The sequence below is a fragment of the Acanthaster planci genome, linkage group LG08, assembly GCF_054643075.1.
Source record: "Acanthaster planci isolate LZ-2023a linkage group LG08, COTS_SCS, whole genome shotgun sequence".
Taxonomy (NCBI): Eukaryota; Metazoa; Echinodermata; class Asteroidea; order Valvatida; family Acanthasteridae; genus Acanthaster; species Acanthaster planci.
In genome coordinates, this window is record NC_141784.1 from 8,996,392 (window position 1) to 9,015,397 (window position 19,006).

At 42.8% G+C, this 19,006-nt stretch overlaps 1 protein-coding gene across 5 annotated transcripts in view; it reads right to left on the bottom strand.

Moving 5' to 3' along the window:
* The window catches only part of LOC110990132 (transient receptor potential cation channel subfamily M member-like 2), a 56,938-nt gene that overhangs the window by 12,525 nt on the left and 25,407 nt on the right, over positions 1-19,006 (bottom strand). For 4 of the 5 annotated variants that reach the window (XM_087140181.1, XM_087140180.1, XM_087140182.1 and 1 more), the window contains 18 exons: positions 15,722-15,902; positions 15,212-15,413; positions 14,370-14,560; positions 13,940-14,040; positions 12,718-12,852; positions 12,176-12,226; positions 8,890-9,112; positions 8,343-8,553; positions 7,987-8,212; positions 7,576-7,689; positions 6,783-6,937; positions 6,275-6,422; positions 5,090-5,218; positions 4,459-4,707; positions 3,572-3,746; positions 2,484-2,631; positions 1,391-1,584; positions 30-140 (listed from right to left, as the gene is read on the bottom strand). In XM_087140181.1, the coding sequence (XP_086996307.1) occupies positions 30-140; positions 1,391-1,584; positions 2,484-2,631; positions 3,572-3,746; positions 4,459-4,707; positions 5,090-5,218; positions 6,275-6,422; positions 6,783-6,937; positions 7,576-7,689; positions 7,987-8,212; positions 8,343-8,553; positions 8,890-9,112; positions 12,176-12,226; positions 12,718-12,852; positions 13,940-14,040; positions 14,370-14,560; positions 15,212-15,413; positions 15,722-15,902 (2,944 nt within the window). The remainder of the gene's footprint in view (positions 1-29; positions 141-1,390; positions 1,585-2,483; positions 2,632-3,571; positions 3,747-4,458; positions 4,708-5,089; positions 5,219-6,274; positions 6,423-6,782; positions 6,938-7,575; positions 7,690-7,986; positions 8,213-8,342; positions 8,554-8,889; positions 9,113-12,175; positions 12,227-12,717; positions 12,853-13,939; positions 14,041-14,369; positions 14,561-15,211; positions 15,414-15,721; positions 15,903-19,006) is intronic. The other variant, XM_087140183.1, reaches the window with a different exon arrangement.

Below are 19,006 nucleotides of genomic sequence, written 5' to 3' on the forward strand. Positions count from 1 at the left end.
AGTGCACAAAGGCATTCTGGAGTGCATACTCTGTACTCGAAAGTGTCTTCTCCCGGCAAAAGCTCCACGAGTGCTCTTTCTCATCTCGTCCAATATACTGGTCACTCTCCTGTAAGACGCCTGAGTTCGCCTGTCGCTGGCTAGATTCCGGGAAAGGCAACATGACGATGAACAGCGAGGGACATGTGTTATGAGAAATGGCTTACGCATGGCCTAATGACAAAGCACATCACTAGACGAAGTATGCTTGTAGCGGATGGAATTTGAAAAAGACAAGGATGTAAATGACAAAATAAATGGTTTGCCCTTCCTGATTCAAACATCCAAGTGCTTAGTACCCTGAGAATACCTTCTGCAGGCTGATTGGAACATCACTTGAAAGTGAAAGCAGAGTGACATTTCATGGCATCAACACCCTTTGTAGAACCATGATGAGCAGTTTGATATCTTCTTGTATTTAGGAGTACACCCTTTGCTTGACCCAGGCCCCTAGGGGGCTTGACTGCCACAAAATTGTCCCTTTTTTTAGTATTACGTACTGATGCCACAAGGTTTGCAATTTGATGCAAAATGAACCATCCTAGTGTTTTAACCGTCAAAAACAGTAAAAAATGCCTTCCAATCAATTTTCCCCAGTACACAGACTCCTATGGGAAATTTGACTGATTTTGACTGATATGACAACTGTGTCAAGAATGCATCAAAGCATAGGAGGGTTAAAGAAACATCCTATGATTAGCGATAGATCAATCAAGTTCAATACTCTGAATACAGAGGTCCCTTGCCCAACCCAAACTGGAATGTATTAATCACAATCTTTGAGAAAGTTAATGGAAACTGCTATTTTGGCAATCAAATAGAAAGGGGTGTCAAACATGCTTTTTCAACAGTTTTCCTTGAAAGCTTTTTCGTCAGAAGAATCCACTGATGAAGAGATTCTTGTGAGAGGGGCATGTATGCATGTACATGTAGGGTACAACACCCCTTTACCAAACACTGCTGGGAAAAGGTGCATCGTGTGCGGACAATTGCTTTCAGTACTGAACAGTTGCTACACTGAAAATTTTTTTGGTGGACCCCTCATGTTTGTTATCTAGTGGTGCTGCAATGTACAGGAATTTGATATCTACTCATGAAGGAATCCTTTAACTACATGTAATTTGATGAATACTCCAACCTGCACTATCAACCGCTGCTCTTGTGCACCCTTGAAAATCTTTGCCATTTGCGAGAGAGTCAGTGGCCTGTTAATGAGCAAGGGTTGCCTAGAGGGCCAGAATGATAATTATTTGGTGTAATGTTAGCAACCACCATCCCAACCCAACCCACCCCACCCTAGCCATCAACCAACCATAAGTTAGGCTTGGTTAATAAACACGAAGTCCCTTACTCATTTCCCCGGTGCGGTACTTCAGACAGGACCCACAGATCTTCTGGATCAGGAAGCGAATCAGGAAGAAGACATGAGCCACAATGATGAAGGGTGGGACTAGGGCTGGACGATTGAAGTACTCCTTTATCAGGTCGTAGCGCTGGAACCGCCAGAAAACATCTGTGTTCTCCTGGACAGCCGAGAAGGTGTAGCTGCAATGAGAAACAATGAGTTTAACCACTTGCCGCTGGGGAATCTGGTTTCGGGCACCATGTGTTTATACGCATGGCTGGGGTCTCTAAAATCGGACAAAAGGAACTGGGCCTTGTAACAAAAGACCGCACTTTAAACAAAAAACCAGGCTGCTGGGCATTACCAACATTTCTTCACTCTCAATAGTGGAGATAATCAAGCCTTGTTTTGAAACAGTATACCACGGTTAGGGGGAATTTTGTGTGAGAAGATTACCAGCGGGGACAAAAGCCCTCCACCACTGCAGCAATGGGCCACACAGCACCGCTAGCTGCACGCTAATCTGGCCCCTATTGAAAAGAGGTCAGCAGCGCACTGTGCCAGGTTCGTGAACAAAAGAATGTTACATAACACCGCAAAAACCGGGCTCTTTTTACAAGGCTGCAGGCCTGGCTGAAATACTCAGGCGTCAGTAGATTTTATCTGTTAGACTAGAGTGGCCACCAGACAGTAATTCATGTGGGTGTAAACGTCCATTAACTGAAATGATGAATTTTTGAAGAATTTTGAAAACTGAAAATCTTGAAAAAGTCCAAATTATGTGCACTGCATTTTTCAAACCACCCGCCAGCAAGTGGTTAATAGCCTGGTGATCTCTTTATGGAGTGCATCTAAATTGAACCGCTTTTCCAATGTTCTGTTGCTGTTTATTGTAGCATAACATAACAATGGAACTCTGTGCCTTGCTCCCGTGCCCACCAAGTGAAAGTTTGAAATAGTTTGAAAATGACTGCCCCCTCAGAAGCTCCACACTAGTTACATTACTGAATATAACATATAGAGTCATTGTTTCAATAGGGGCCACAAATACCAACAATCACTGCCACTCTGAAGTCGAGCGTCACTGACTGGGTCTCACCTGAACATGGCGATGAGGAGGTTCAGCAGCAGTACGTTACTCAGCATCATGTACATGGCCAGCAAGATGACGCCAATGGTGGAATATTCTGGACATCGCGGGACGCCAGTCTCAATCAAGGTTTCATTGTTGGAACAGCCGTTTTCACCTGCAAATGAACAGGGGCCAATTTCATCGAGCTGCTTAAGCACAAAATTTGCTTAAGCATGAGAAAACCTTGCTTGACAAAGCAGGTTACCAGCCACAACTCCATGTGATGTATATTGTTTTAGAATGGTATTCACCTGTCGTTTGGTAAGCATGACAATCACGTAGATTTTGAGCTGGTAACGTTTGGTTTTTAAGCAAGGATTTTTTGCACTTAAGCAAATTTTGTGCTTAGGCAGCTCTATGAATCATGAAATGCAGGACCAACGGTTCAGTGCTTAACACACAATATGTGTTTACAACCACAACATTTACTCAGTGTAATAACTAAGTAGGATGTGATAAGGCAAGCCACTTTATCCCAACTGGTCTCTCTCTCTCTCTCTCTGCATCCAGGGGTATAATAGGGTACTCGCTAGGGGAAGAGGTAGATATTTTGATTGATCAGCTGTTTGCACCTGGCATAGCTGTACCAAAATGTATACTCCTGAGGGAGCTGAGCTGGTTTTAGGATGTTTACGGGCCCCGTGATGATGAGCTGGAATAATGGTATAGTGCCTTGAGCACTAGTCATGGTGGATATGTTTGTGATTTATAAATATCCATTTTTACGCTAAATAAAGTGCATTTCGGAAGACATATTGTAGCAAACAACAAAATGCGACGAAACATTCAACATTAGCCTAGAGTCACCTTGAAGCCCCCCCAAATAATTCTGGTACATGCACCACAAACAATCAAACTTTTTCTGTTTTTTTTACGTGGGTAGTTTGAAAGTTTCTACTCAAACAAAAAAATGTGTGAAGTTTGATTGGGTTTAAGTTTTGTCATTTAAGAGAGTAAGGGCATTCAAGGTTTGTACATGGGTCGATGGGAATGCCTTCCTAAGGCATCAATAAGGGTGCTTATTATGAGTCAGAGTGCTATTGTTTCTTATTCACCTTGAATCTCCTCCAGGAATAGCTCGCCATACATCTGGAAGTACGCTTTGAAGAACACCCCGACGATGACCTCTTGGAAGCTTGTGCCATTAGGGTAGAGTATTGCCTGAGAGGCTACGCCATAAGCGATCAGGAACACGCACAGAATGGCCACAAAAAATGCAAGATCGACCATCTGTGAAAGCAAAGGCCAAAGTATTATCAAAATGGGGGTGAATTGTGTTAACTTGTCTTGAAGCTGTCTATAACAAATTATCCGGTCTTGAAGGATTTACTGTCAGTCTGTCTCTGAGTTAGACCGCTGCAATGAAGCAGTCTAAGTCTTAAGATGGTTTACAAATGGTAAACCTGCCTGAAGGCCAGTTCATACTCGGCATGAATGCAAAGCAAACACAATTTTGTGACATCAGATTAAATACTGTACTGTGAATTTGCACAAGTCAACAATCCACACACATGTTGACTTAAGGGAATTTTCCTGCAAACATTTCATGACGTCAAATTCATTCACCTTCTTATTTGCCTGAAGTATAAACTTCTCTGAGGCTGGTTTGGTTGGGATTAAAATTAAAAAAAACCTGTTTTCATTGTTGCATAATTTGCTGCTGGAAAGCAGGATACTAATATTCAAATACAAAAGCCCTTGATCAACAGCGGGTGTTCAGGATATACTGAAACCTCTAGCTAAAAGATATCCACCTTGAAGGGAAACTACAGATCTCGCCACAAAATATGTATTTCAGATATAATTTGGCCAGAGATATGTTAGGCCTATGTTTTATACAAAGTTGCACCCATGAATGCAGCCTGTGTCAAATAATTATGCAAAAACCTCCAATATGATTTTGACATAATGAACCTGAACTGTGAGTTGAGGAGTGGCTCACCATCTTGGCAATCATGATCAGCTTGGGTCCCAGGTTCTTGCTGACGGAGAAGATCTGCAGGATGCGGATGTAGAAGATAGCCAGGTCTAGGGCTAGGATGATGCGGGCGTAGTCCAAGAGGTGGTCAAAGAACCTCAGGGCCACGCCCACGGCAAAGAGGACCAGGGTGGCAATGTCCACCATGTTCCAGTAGTCCGTGATCCAGAACCAGAAACGGACTCGCCAGCTGTTGGATTCGCCTTGAGCAATCTGGTGAGAAACAAATGAATAAAAATGTTAAAACAATCAATTATCATAACAGAAAGGAAAGCAAGTAAAACTATGTGACATTAAAAGTCTGGATGCAACCTTCAACTTTTCTCAGATATCGTTGCTGTATATTTGTTATTGTGCCACGGTGTCAGGAGTTTTTCGGTGATGTTTTGCAATCGTTTTGACACCAATTTTGTTAAGTATACATGGGCAGCAGTTGAAGTATACAAATGTACATTGTCTGTGACTATCAGAAAAGTCGAAGGAGGTAACTGATGTAATTGTTACAAGGGCTCTTGAAATCAGCCTCGGCACTCCGCAGAGATTGGTCATGAGCGCATATGTTATCAGTGATTAGGCTGCGGTTCTCTCCTCGTACCTGTCTCAACTCCTCCATGTAGAGAGACCCCACCCAGCAAATCAGCACAATCTCAAAGATCGAGATGGTGGGCGTGAAATTGGCCAGGATGATGTAGCTGAACAGCACCAGGAACACCAAGTACGAAAGCTGTTCACAAAATCAAACGTCAGAGTTTTAAGACATTGCACAAGATGCTATGAAGAAACAACAGGTCTACAAGACAAAGAATCTCAATGAGTAAATCATTCCTAGAGTCTGCAATCAATGGACTTGCCAACAATATAATGTTGACAGTGAATGTTGTTTTGAAGCTGCAGCTTAAGAGAAAATTTAACCCTGCAAGAATTTTGACGAGTGTATTCATCTAATAGGAATTTAGTTTAGGTGACTTAAGGTGCGTAGTCTGAACACAGGGAATGAAAAATACTTTAAGCATACTAGCACGATGGGAAACTTGCTTTGTATTGGCGTTCTGCGGTCTTTGCAATAAAAGTGTAAGGTTTGACAGACGTCATTGTCACAGGGAAATGCTTGCATATGGGATCACTTGAAGGTATGATTTGACATTTGTTGGTTCAAAAATTGGTTCAAATGTCAAAACTATAAGGAGTGCTGAAGGTTATGGTAGCTTGCCAAATCAACACGATGCTAGAACGATGAAAAGCTGACAAACAACCTAAGACGGGAAACCAAAATCAGCAGTCTGGCTTTGCCACAGGGCTATGCAGTGGCCTTTGGGTTTATATTCAGTCCCTTGCTCTGAACAACAGGCTCTTCACTACCAGCCGCTGCTCTGCCATTGGCCACTGCTCCGCCATTGGCCACTGCTCCCTCTGACTTGAATGACAATTCCAGTCAGCTATGATTGTGCGAAAGGATTTCCTTCCAAGCAAACAAAGGGAAACAAGGGTATGCAACTGTTTGTGCTGCAGCCAATGCATGTCTGCCTGCACAATGAATGGAGCTGAGGAGCAATCAGAGACTCACCTGAGGTGGGTAGGATTTCGATCTGTCCAGGCCCATCTAGAGGCCTGGCTAAAACGATTGGTTAGACCCTAGCTTTGCCTGGCACTTCACTGGTGAAGCCTGACCACCAGTTCCAGTTTCCACCCAAAAGAGCTATCATTAACCCAACAACCATATGTGCCCCAGTCATTCCAAAAGGCAGTAGAGACGTGATCTGAGCCCTCTAAGCTTTCTTACCACGTTGTGTCTGAAGGTGATGATTGGGGCATCATAGAAGAGGGAGAAGCGTTGCCACCACGCGAGCTTCTTGCCGCTGTTGGTGATGTCAATGTCTGCCGTCTCGTGGTACTTATCAGGATCTTCGTTCTCGTTCTTGTCAGCATCACTGTAATAGCACAAACTGGACTGCTGAAAACAGAAACCTGACTAAAGCAGGGATTTTTAAACCTCCAAATTCTGGAATGTGCGCTGTACCAATTCAATTCCTACGCTGGCAGTCTTTCGATCAGCCTGTGCTTTGTCCAGTGGTAAATGCTGCATACATGGAAATTTACAGTCGGGAGGTACAGCTTCTTTACTGTTTAAATTCAAGAGGCTGGAATCCATCTTATTAACTTTGTTTCATTTAAAAAATTCCTAGAAGAACAAATTACAACGTTAATGATGACACCTTGAACATCTGGATATGATGACGTAATCAAGCATTCCCTTTATTGTCCATGCTGACAAATGGTAATAGACCTACTTAGTGTTGTTGGCGTGTGGACCTCCGTTTTCCTCCAGGTTATCCCCTGCCGCGGCATCCTGTACCCCTGACAGCTCAAAGACTTCATTGTGGAGGCCATTCTGCCCACCGACCAGTGCAGCATTCTGGACTTCAGCCACCTCATAGGTTTTTGACTGTGTAGTGACCAGAATTCAAATGAGTCAGTGTCACAGGATCTTGACACTTGAGACATAGACGAAGTCACTGACGTTTCACTGACCACTCCTGGTGGACCCCTTTGAATGGCGATAAGCATGCATTTGGGTTTTGTATGGAACGACTGTCATGGAACAGTGGCTCCGTAGCATTTACCCTGCTTACCGCCATTACAGGGGGCCACTGTAAATGACCAGTGTTGTCATTATCAAGGACACCGGAACTGTCAACTGTCTGAAGCAAGGAAACACTGCCAAATTTCACCAAAATGCCAGTAGCCGATATACACGTAAAGCTGAATTTGTGTAGGTTCGCCATGGCTTCCGTGCACTGCTCATGCCCATTAGGAAGCCATGCAGTCTCACAAGATATACGCCAGGGGTCATTACAACCAGCATCAAATATTCAGCCTAATGTGCAAGCCATGCTCAATGAATAAAACTGACTTTCCACTGATGGGCACAAAACTTCAACACTCCTTCATTCAAAACTCCCACTAATCACCAGGATGGGCTGCATCAGCTGTAACTTGTAACTCACTCTGCTATATATTTCTTTTTTCAGTTGAGATTGCAATCAAATGCACTAGTTAACCTCTGCCAGTCCAGTCACCAACCTGTTTCTTGGAGATTTTTCTCTGCACGGTGACAGTCTCGTCATCGGGCTTCTCATCTTCTCGGAACTTGATGATGCAAGGAATCAAGGGTGGCAAGAAGGTGCAGGCCCAGAGCTGGGAAGAACACCAAAGATGGAGTGCTTAGTGGCACAGTGGAATGGTAACATTGGGTAAATCTCGTCCTTGTTTTTACGTTACATGCTGATGTTGACCCCTCACACTTGTTAACGTCTCACCACGGGGATCTTGACCTCCTACCCATGGGTAACTATTCCTCTAAGTTTCACCAATGCAGGGCTCTTGTGCAAAGAGAAGGGAAGGGGTATCTGAGGGGACACTACAAAATGCAACAATCCTCCAGACCATCGGGGATAAAACATAAAAAGGAAAATGGTGCGTTCATCGGCTCACCAGCCAGTAATTGTTCTCGTCCGACAGCTTCCCACTCCAGATCTCTGTCAGCAGGTTCTGGACTCCGGAGTGCGCGATGAAGTTCTTGTTGTCGGCCTGCTTGGCAAGGCTCAGGCTGGTGGTCCTACCCCAGTTCTCCTGTTCCCTCACCAGCAGGAGGGAGGTGCGGTCAGGGTCATCGTTGTAGCACTCGTTCAGCACACCCAGGGCCAAATCTTCATAGCTCCTACGGGATACGACAATTTCAGGGAATTCCTGACATTCAAATATCAAACAAACAAACTAATTGAATTGGACACAATTTCATTCTGCATAAACGGAAAAGTGACATCCTTGCTTTCAACATGTCAACTTACGTGGCATGCGACTCCATGAAAGTGCTCTGGTCAGGGTCAGGTTCCTTCGCAGCCAAGGATGTCAATATTTTGCTTGCAGTCAGGGCGCTAGGAATGGCTTCCTTCCCTTCCTCCCAGAACATTCGCGCCATCTGCTCCCGATTCTGCAGGACAGCATAGAGGAAGAGCTCTCGCACTGGACTGCGGAAGTCTCGGTTCTTCTCCGGAGAGTCTTAAGCAGTAATGAAAAAAAACCCAAAAAAATAAATACACTACATAATTAAAAGAGTTCAACTGAACTCTAAATAATTAAAGAGTTCAACTGAACTCACCTTTCTACCAGCAGTTACTGAATCACTGATAATTCAAATCTAATTTTTCCTCTTTTAATGTGAAATTAATTCCTGTTGACCAGCCTTGCCTCAGCAAAACTTATTTACATGCCAGGTGATGTTCTTGCCGACCTGGCATCTCTGTCGATCTGGCTTCTGATCTGGTGTCAGTATAGGACCCTAATGGCCCACTAACTGCCACACTCTTTCTCTGCTTATGATGTCCTGTTCCTTACCAGGTCGAGCCATGTTATTGGACACAGCTCGGAGACCCTCCATCAGGGTGTGTTCGCGTCTTATCTCCCCTAACTCCTCTGTGGGCCTATCCAGCCCTCTGCAGATGTCATTCTCCGATAGAAAGTACTTGCTCCTCTCCCGCAGGTACAGGGGCTCGTAGGTGTCCATGGTCAGCTCCTGGATCACTTTGCCGACATCCACAAGGGTGAACTTCCTGGACGACTGATTAAAAACAATCACATAAAACAGACATGAGACTTCAAAGCTACATACATGTCATGTAGGATTCCGGTGCAAATCCTTTTGTCACTGACAGACAGAGATTGTAAACATCAGTACTAGCCATGAACAAAACATATGACACTATTTTCCATAATGTGACAGTATGTGTAGGCTGTCTTTTATCATGCCCATAGTGCCACTTCTGTGAAAGCTAATACTTAGGAGCACAGTTTTTGTCCACCACTATCCGAAGCACTGGATATCCTTTGCATGTGGGGCTCAGTTTCAAGACCGATTTCGTAAATGAACAAATCCTGATCCCAGGCCCAGTGCCCAGAACAAGTTACAAAACAAAGAAAGTCGCAAAAACTGATCATCATGAACACGAATTGAAGTGGCACTTTTCATTTTACTGAGATTTTCGAAAGATTTAAAGATAATTTTGTCTGGAAAAGAGCCCTGGACTGCTAGGCTTAAATGGAAGCTTGGATACAGGTGCGGCTGATTGTTGAGTTTACGCAAGCTTGTGCTCAACTAAGGTCTGCCTGCAGAATTCAGTTCCCCCTCAATAGGGATAAATTGGCAGACACCTAAGCTCTGCTAGCACCATACAAATGGTGGCAGACATGAGGACCCAACAGGTTTCACAGTGCATTTTCAGGTGAAACTATATGCAAGTATAGCTGCCAGGTTCTTTTGGAGCATTTCAGTAATCTCAACTCTAAAAATAAGTAATTTTCAGAGGAAATCAGTCATTTCTTTCGCAGAGCCGATTGGCTACGAAAATACTATTTTTATTTGATGCGCAGTGTTCAACACAGCATGTTTACATTGTTCATGTAGTATGGGAGTTTTCAGTATGCGGAAAGTAATAAATTTTAATAAAAAACAGTTTTGAATTATATCTGCTTTGCATGCCAAATTATAAATCAAATGGACAGCCTTTGATGATGTGTGTACTTCCACAGGGCACCTGCAGCATAAGCATGGAAACCAATGTTAGCAATACAGGTAATCCAAATTTTTATTATAACGTGCATACCGTTTCATGTAGCTTCAAATTAAATAAAGTTACTGCAATATTATGCTCGGTAAAAAACTGCACCATCAACACCTCAGCTCGAATGGTACCATTGTCTTTAGGGTGGAAAAATGTTGCTATGTCCTGATTCCCTTCCCTATCATCCTCACCTGCCCGATGTTTCACTGACTTGACATGTACTTTGACGTCATTTGATCCTCCGTATCCGATCAAGAAATTGTTGGAGCACAGCATACATCGTGCAAAATTTTCACCTTTTGAAGATGCCGTGATACATGGCCATTTCTTGTGGTACTCTTGTGGTATTCGAAATGTCTGCAGCTTTTTCACTCGTTTAGCCTTAGAAGCCATTTCGTTTCCAAGAAAGAATGACGAAGTCCGTGCCATCGTAGAAATATCCAAGCGAGTACGGTGGCGGGGTGTTGTCATGCACAACGTGTCACACTCACGCCGTGATTGTTGCGAAAATGGGTATCACCAATTCGGACCAAATATAGCTCGCACCCATACCAACTCAGACCCACACCAATGTGCACACACAATATTACACTACGATGCCGAGTTGTCCGTGCATTCGAGTTGTGTTATTGGTCGATATTTTGCATGTCGAGTTGTCCCATGTAACAACAGTGTTTTGTGTGTGGGTGAGTTTGTTTCTGCATTCAATTGGGCACCTTGAACAATAGAGAACAATAAGGTCCCTGATTGACAGAGGGTCCCCAATTGGCAACTGTGTACAAAACATATGGATGGTCTTGTAAAAAAGTTAAAGTACAAACAAAAGAGGAACAATAGGGGGTCCCCAGTTGCAGGCAAATACACACTATATGGTGTGTGTGTCGTCGGGCACCAGCGTGCCACAGGTAGTCCTGTGTATGTTTCACTGGTTACCGTATCACACAATTTACATGTATATGTACATGTTACCATGTGGCATATACAAAACGTCCAGATCGCTGGGGAGTCGGTCTTCACACGTTACCCCCCCCCGCATGCGAGCGCAGGACAGGTTACACCACCGCACATGGTCTGAGCACAGGCCGAGTCGAGTATCAACCGAACCATTTTGCGTGGTTTGTGCATCATGATATTACGCATGACCGCCAGAGGGTTTTCCGTAATTTTTGGCCGGCAGTCCATACTCCCGTAATCACGATCAATTTGCGTGCCAATTACGGAAAATTGGTACCACTTGGCAGCTCTGCACAATCCACTTGTCTCCCCTCCCCCGGGAAAACATGCATGTGATGTACGTACTAGCATCCGTGGGATGTCTTGCCGGGTGATGAGGTGTCTCCTTGCACATTCACAAAACCCACAGATCCTGTAAGCCATTAACCAGTTCCTGCCGGGTGGAATTTGCACAACGGGACAAGTTGCCAGCAATTTTCAAGATTTTCCGTTTTCAAAATTCTTCAAAACTTCATATCTTCATTTACTGGACGCTTACACCCACAAAAAATAACTGTCTGGTGGCTACTCTAATCTGACAGGCAACCTCCACTGACACCCGAGTATTGCAGCCAGGCCTGCTGCCCAGTAAAGAGAGCCCACAATGTGCGGTGCTGCGTAATTTCCTTTGTTCCCGAAACTGGCCCAGTGCGTTGCTCAATGGCGGTGGTGTCTTTACAAATGCTGCCAGATTGGCGTGCAGCAGTATTTTATAGGTCATACTGCAGCTGGAGTGCTGGAGCGCTTTTGTCCTCGCTGATAATCCGCAGGCACTAAATGCTATTTCAAAGCAATGACGGATTACCTCTGCTAACGCCAGCACTCCGCTGCCAGCATATGAACATTGATTGGCAATTCCCAGCAGCTCAGTCTTTTGTTCCAAGTATGGTCTTGAGTTACAAGGCCAAGCTCTTTTGTCTGATTTCGCACACCCCAGCTATGCATACAAAAGCCGAGGTCGCACCAAGAGGTTAAAACTCTCAATACTCATTGCACCTACGGGTCCAATGATTTCACTACCTGTAGAAGGAGGACGGCAGTTTGCCATGGTCTGTGACTGTTTCACTCACCTTACCCCTGTGCTTGTCAAGTAGTTCATACAGCAGCGTGTTCTTCTTCACCTGACACAAAAAATGAAAACAAAAACATGAAACAGGGCAAAATCATAAATAACCTAAATATGAGTCCAAGTAGAGGCTGGCATTCACTTCAGTAGGTTCTAACGGAAAGAAATGCGTTTTAGTCTGGCCAATCCTGTCTGGTTCTAAATCTACACATTTCAATCATTCCTTCTTGAAGACTTCTACTCCCATTCAATAAATGCCTCTCTTGATGACAACTGTCAAACACCTCACATATGACAGGCTCTGGACCAATCACAGTGCACCGACTGTCTTAGGTATTTCAAGTGACCAGCCTAAAAACTATATTGCTGAGAGTAAAATAGCTGGATTAAAATTAACACAACAATGCACAGTTGTCAGAAGTCATAGACTTTGTTCTTGGTTTTCTTACTCATTCCCAATGGACCTTTGTTTAATATTTGGCCACCGTGACTCCACCAATGCTTCTCAAGTATCAATATGTCATTGAAGGCTTGTAATTTATGCACCTCGTTGTAGAGCAGGGTGAGCTCTCTGATTGTCAGGTAGTCCTTCAAACTGATGCCGTTCTCCATAAACAGCCTGACAAAGTCCGTCTGGTTGTTGACCAGGGCGTAGTGAAGAGCGTCGTCCAGCTCACCTTTCTGTTGACAGAATGACAGATGGTTAGTGAACTAATACCTTGGGGAACTCTTTCCAAGTAAGCTAAGGATCAAATATTTGCCAGACTGATTTTGTGTTGTACATGCTCCATATGGATGGTTTATAAATTCACTCCTAAAAGTTTTCTGAAGGTTCTTTACCAGTTGGCATCCAATTTATATGTTGAAATGTCATATAGGTACCAGGTTTGGAATTCCTTGCTGAAGCGTATGTATGTGTACATGTACACATGTATGCTCTCCCACTTGAGACCAGGGTGAATATTGGCAAGGTCTAGGTACTTTATTTATCAACATGGCATTGGACATGCACACAAGTGAGCAATGAGCATCTTTCCACTTGCCACTAATCTGACCACCATATTTGCTTGTATTTAGCCTTGCATCTTGTTTACGCGAAAGCACCTGTGTGCCCAAGCTGTGTTACAGCCATTTGCAAAAGTTTAAGACCACCTTGAATTTTATTTCTGTCACTGGGCCTGCATTACACTGTCTCACTGAATGATTACTTAACATGTTTTACAGTGGTGCATAACACCAGCGTAGTGCTATATACCCATTTGAATGAAATTTTTTGCAAAGGCAGGTCTTGTATGATATTTTGTCTGCAAGGCAGCATGGAAAAAAAAGCCAGTCTAAGCAATCATAAATAAGGGAGGGCACACTGAATATTAGACTGTTAACATAATAGAAAGTAGGTTTGGACGTAAAAGAGATACGTCCATGGTGCTACCGCAAACCTTCTTTCTATTATACCTCTTCACCATGCAAACCTTCAAGACTTATAGACTGTTAACATGTCAAATCGTGGAAATCAAGTCAAAAATGTTCAACAAAGGTACCAAACACACATTGAAAATAAACTTAAGCTGCCATAATTGATTGATTTAAGTTTGGTTTTCCTTCAGATTAATGCATTTTCTATGGGTGGTCCTAAACTTTTGCAAATGACTGTAAATGCAAACAAATCTAAGATCTTAATCCCAACAACTTGAAAAGTATTTTTGTTGCAAAGTCATCAGACAGAATCACAAACTCATCACTGTGACAGAAAAATGTAACACCTAACCTTCCATTCCAGGTCTTCTGTGAAGATTTCTCGCTTGGCAACATCCACTCTGTTCCACATCTGAGCAAGCTGCAACTGGTCTTGAACCTGGCCCTTGTTGGCTGGTGAGCACAAATTCAGTACAACTATCATCAATGTCAACCCACAAAAAAACTAAATTTGGCAAAAAGTAACACTCAACAGGACAGAACATACTTTTTTGATGTGTCGAGGTTGGCAAGAAATTGCTGTGTACATTTTCACGAAGCCTTGCTGTCGAGGACAAAGAACGGTTTCGATCGGCAAAAAGCACGGGAATTACAAGAGCTGGGAAGAATTCATTCGCCGCTCTTTGATTTGTAATGGCATACACAAAAAGTAAAATGTGAGAAATCAGCACGCCTGACTGGAAACAGTGGCTGAGAAGGTGCCGAGTATTAATGGCATTTACCTGTCAGGAGGGCGTGCAGTATGGCACTGTCAATGTCGCCCGAGCCAAGCTCGTAGACTATGACCAGATGTCTTCTCAGCAATATCTCCTTGATGCGCGTCAGGTGAATGTCTAGTTCCTTCTCCCCAAACTCCTTGCAGAGCATGTTGGCGAGGCGAACCAAGAGGGAATCGCTGATGATTGTCTTTTTCCTGGAGGAAAGGTGTCGACAGAGGAAGGGAGCTGGCTTTGCTAGTTTTGTCTGTTTAACTCATGTGCAGATGCTATTACTTTGGCCAAAAAGATTGACTTTGGAAAAAGGCAAGATACAGTGGCCAACTTTTGATATGCAGTCCAATACTTAATGAGCCATTCAGATCAATCAAAGCCGACATGTGATAAATGACATGCAGTGAAATCTGCGAAACACTCCATGGAGAAGAAACTGATTGCTAAATGCTAGAATTATTGTGTACCTTTAACGCTCCAAAAGCTTTAACATTGGCTCTCGAGTGCATGGACAGTATATGTAAGTGCATGTATGGCACATTTACACAGCTAAAAACTACATGTAGGTGTACGCCTTAAGAGTTCAACAAAATACCGGAATACCCATGGTTCATTTCATCACACACCAGAGCGAGTAACAACAAAAGAAGGCATGCTCTATCTAAATCTCCAACAGTCTCTCCTTTGCAAAATACTTCAAGTTTTGGCAAAGCCGTGCCAAATAGAAAATCCATATCCTGAGTACATTTTACACAAAACCAGGAAATCCAGAAAACTATTGACAGCCTGACACACTGACGTTTGGCCTTGACAGACAGCCTGACAGACCAACAGGCTTTGGTTTGGTCACTCACTCTTTCCGGATGTTTCCCACACTGTCCTTGACCAGCTTTTCCACCTCTGGTGCTCTCTGGAAAGCAAATGCCAGAATGTCGGCGGCTCTCCCCGACCCTGCGATAATGACAGCCGGTGTGCCGTTCATGACAGCCTCGTAGACCGTAGCTATGGTGTTGGGTCCTCCCTCCACCACCACACACACTACCGGTACCGACACATCTGAGGCAACCAAAAAGGTAGACATGTTAATTTCCAACGGGTATATTTCATTCATCTCTCAATGTCAGTATTGGCATGTTTTGCATACATGTACTTTGTAGATAAAGGTCGTTCACCGTCATGTGAAAGTAGCAGTGTGTTTAAGTTCCTCAATTCTAAAAACCTTCGGAAAAAGAGAAGAAAACCTACATTTTTGAAGGATGCAGGAAGGCTAAAAGTAAAAACATTTCAAACAGTGGAAAAACATCCTCTTTCACTGTTGCATTGACCAGCATTTCTGGCTTATTCTTTTGCATCAAGCAACTCACTTGTGTTTCCATACACCTTCTGCTCAGAGATTTCCTTCTCCATCTTGGCTCGGAGTTTGATCTCCACACCGAAGTTGCCCACTGTCCCATCATCTGCCAGGATGAAGTGGGTGTGGTTGGGGTCCAGGAGGACCCCCTTGCGATTCTTGGTGTCCATGCGGAAATAGGCTGGGAAACGACCCTGTTGGAAACAAAATAAAAAAAACCTGCAATTTCTTCTGATGAATAAAAAAAATTGTGAATAGCAGAGACATGCGATGAAAGTTTTGTAAACCTTTCGTTCATTACCATAGAGAAAAACCAAAGCCTCATCCAAAAAAGAGAATTCCGAAAAAAAAACCAACTAAATATCAGGTGAAATTTCATTAGTCTGCGAACATAATACAAGGTACAATGCACATGTACATTGTCAAACTGTAGTCTTGAAATACAGTCTTTTTTCTTCAGAATACTATCGATGACTTTTATACTTTGTGTATCTGTTTAAAAGTTATAATAATAATAATACCAAGGAACATTTATATTGTGCAAATACTATACAAATATGCTCAACAGCGCATAACAATACCCATCACTAGCAGAGATGAAAATCAGGTGTTGGAAAAAAGCTTCATGAAAGAGATGAGGTTTTAGAACAATCTTGAATGTGTCGAAAAATATAGCATTTCTTACATGAAAGGGCAGGTTGTTCCAAAGCCTAGGAGCAGTGCACGGTCTCCAAAGTTGCCTTAGTTCTACGATAGGGATGACTAAGGATCAACCTGTCCTGTGAGCTACGAAGACTGTACCTACCGGTATGTGACTGGCATTTAGGTGTTAGTAATTCTGAGATATAACCTGGTGCAAAGCCGTGCAAAGCCTTATATGTTATCAAAAGTATGTTTAATGTAATTCTTTGTCGAATAGGCAACCAGAGTCATTTAACCAACAAAGGGAAAATGTGGCAGTATTTAGCAGAGTTACACACTAGTCTGGCACAAGCATTCCGCATTTTTTGTAGCTTTGATATCTGAGAATCGGGAAGTCCATATACCAAACCCTTACAATAGTCAACCTTACACATAATGAATGCTCGTACCAAGGTTTCAGTACAAGTCTGACTGAAGTATTTCCGAATGTGACATACATGTAGGTTATACAGAAGGTAAAATGCACCCCTACAAATATTAGTTATATGTCGATCCATATTAAGGTGGAAATCTAACTGCACACCCAGGTTTTTCACAGCTGTGGATGGCTGAACTTCAGCGGTTCCAACTGTTATGCTGTCAATATTCATCTCAGTAAGCTGCTTGGGGGTTCCGGCAAGCAAAAACTCTGTTTAATTATCGTTTAGCATTAGTTTCTTACCAAGCATCCATGCAGCTAATGTGAACAATACATTGTTGTAGTGTCAATAGACCTAGGGTCTGTTGATCAATAGCTGGGTTGAAGGAAATGTAAAGTTGTGTATCATCAGCATAACAGTGACAAGAGACTTGAGGATAGTGTATATTAATCATGTGTATCAGGTTACTTGTGTAAAGAGTAAAATGAAGAGGACCCAAACAGGAACCTTGTGGGACACCAGATGAAATACCAAATTTTCTGGAAATTACATGTACATCACCAATGACTATCTGTTGCTGTCTGCCACTAAGATAAGACTCAATCCAGTGTAGGACAGTTCTGCCAATACCAAAGTGGGTTTGCAGTGTATGCAATAAAATGTTAGGATCAAGAGTGTCAAAAGCGGCACTTAAATCTAAAAGGACGAGCAGAGTCACCTTTTGCTGGTCCATAGCCATGAGGAGATCACTCTTGATTCTCAGCAGTGCAGTTTCTGTGCTATGAAAGCGTCTGTATGCAGACTGAGTGGCAGGTAGCAACAGATTAGAATGAAGGTGTTGAGAGCTTTGTTCTGCAGCAGCACTTTCAACAAGTTTAGAAATGTACTGCAGATTGCTGACGGGCCTGGAATTAACAACGTTCGGCTCAAGTCCTGGTTTCTTGAGCAGAGGACGAACTGCAGCCACTTTCCAGTTGGATGAAAACTCACCATTATCTCGAGACAAATTGATCATTTTTGTGAGAACAGGTATCAGGGTGTCTATGCACTCTAAAACAAGCCTTGTTGGAACAGGATAGAGAAGACATGATTTTTTGCTTGATTTTAACACAAGCTTTTTACATCACATTCAGACAATGGTTTAAACTCTGTGAGGTGTAGGCCCTCAGTATTGAACCCCCCTTGTGTAGCTGCATATGTGTCCTTGTCAATTGGAGTCAATTCAATAGTTGAATGAATATTTACAATTTTGTCTTGAAAAAACTTGCCAAGGTCATCAACAAAATTAGATTTGACCAAGTTTGAAAGCAAGTCGAAATGCTGTGTTGACATGTTCAACAACTGTTTTTGTAACATTAAACGATTTCTTTTGATCATTGCCATTATCGTGTATTATGTTTGAATAATACCTGCGCCGAGCATTGTGCATCATGAAAATTGTTTTGTTACGAGCCAGTTTATACCTTTCATGATCACAACGCAACTTTGTTTGGACCCACCGTTTTTCTGCTTTTCTCCTTTCCCTCTTTTCTTTCCTGATTTCATCAGTAATCCGTGGCGCTTTCGTACATGCATTAACACGTTTCGTTATCAAAGGTGCATGCTTGTCCAAAACAGACAAAGTGTGTCATTGTACAGAGTAACTAGATCGTTTCGATTATCTGGCAAATTACCGCCGAGATTACTCTTACAAGTACAACCAAAAGACTCAACAAAGTTTCTGAATGACACTGACTCAGAATTATCATTGTCATCAATATAACATTCAAATCTCCTGTAATTACAACTGGTGTAGTACATAGAAGATTCTCCGGTAGAAAGTCGCTGAACTCGAATATAAATGAAAAAAATGAAACACAATGACTTTCAGAATATGCAGAAATTTGGCGGGGTGGCCTGAAATTTGGCGGGGTGGCCTGAAATTTGGTGGGGCGGACTGAAATTTTGGCATACAAAACACTGTACATGTACGTAACATGGATGCTACTTCAAGACTATCGGTATTGAAACAAGGTTTTAGGCAGCCAGAAATGTGAGTCTGCATCATGCCATTTGCTTTTTATCAGGAGTTTTGTTCACTTACCTACAACATTAGAATGTAAACAGTTTACTTATAATAAATAATGCATTCATAGGAAAACAATTCCATTTCACCAGAACCTGTGCAGTTCATTATTGAAATGAGATATTCTGGCCGTTCATGCAGTTCACAATGTCAAAGCGGCTGCAGTGGAGTT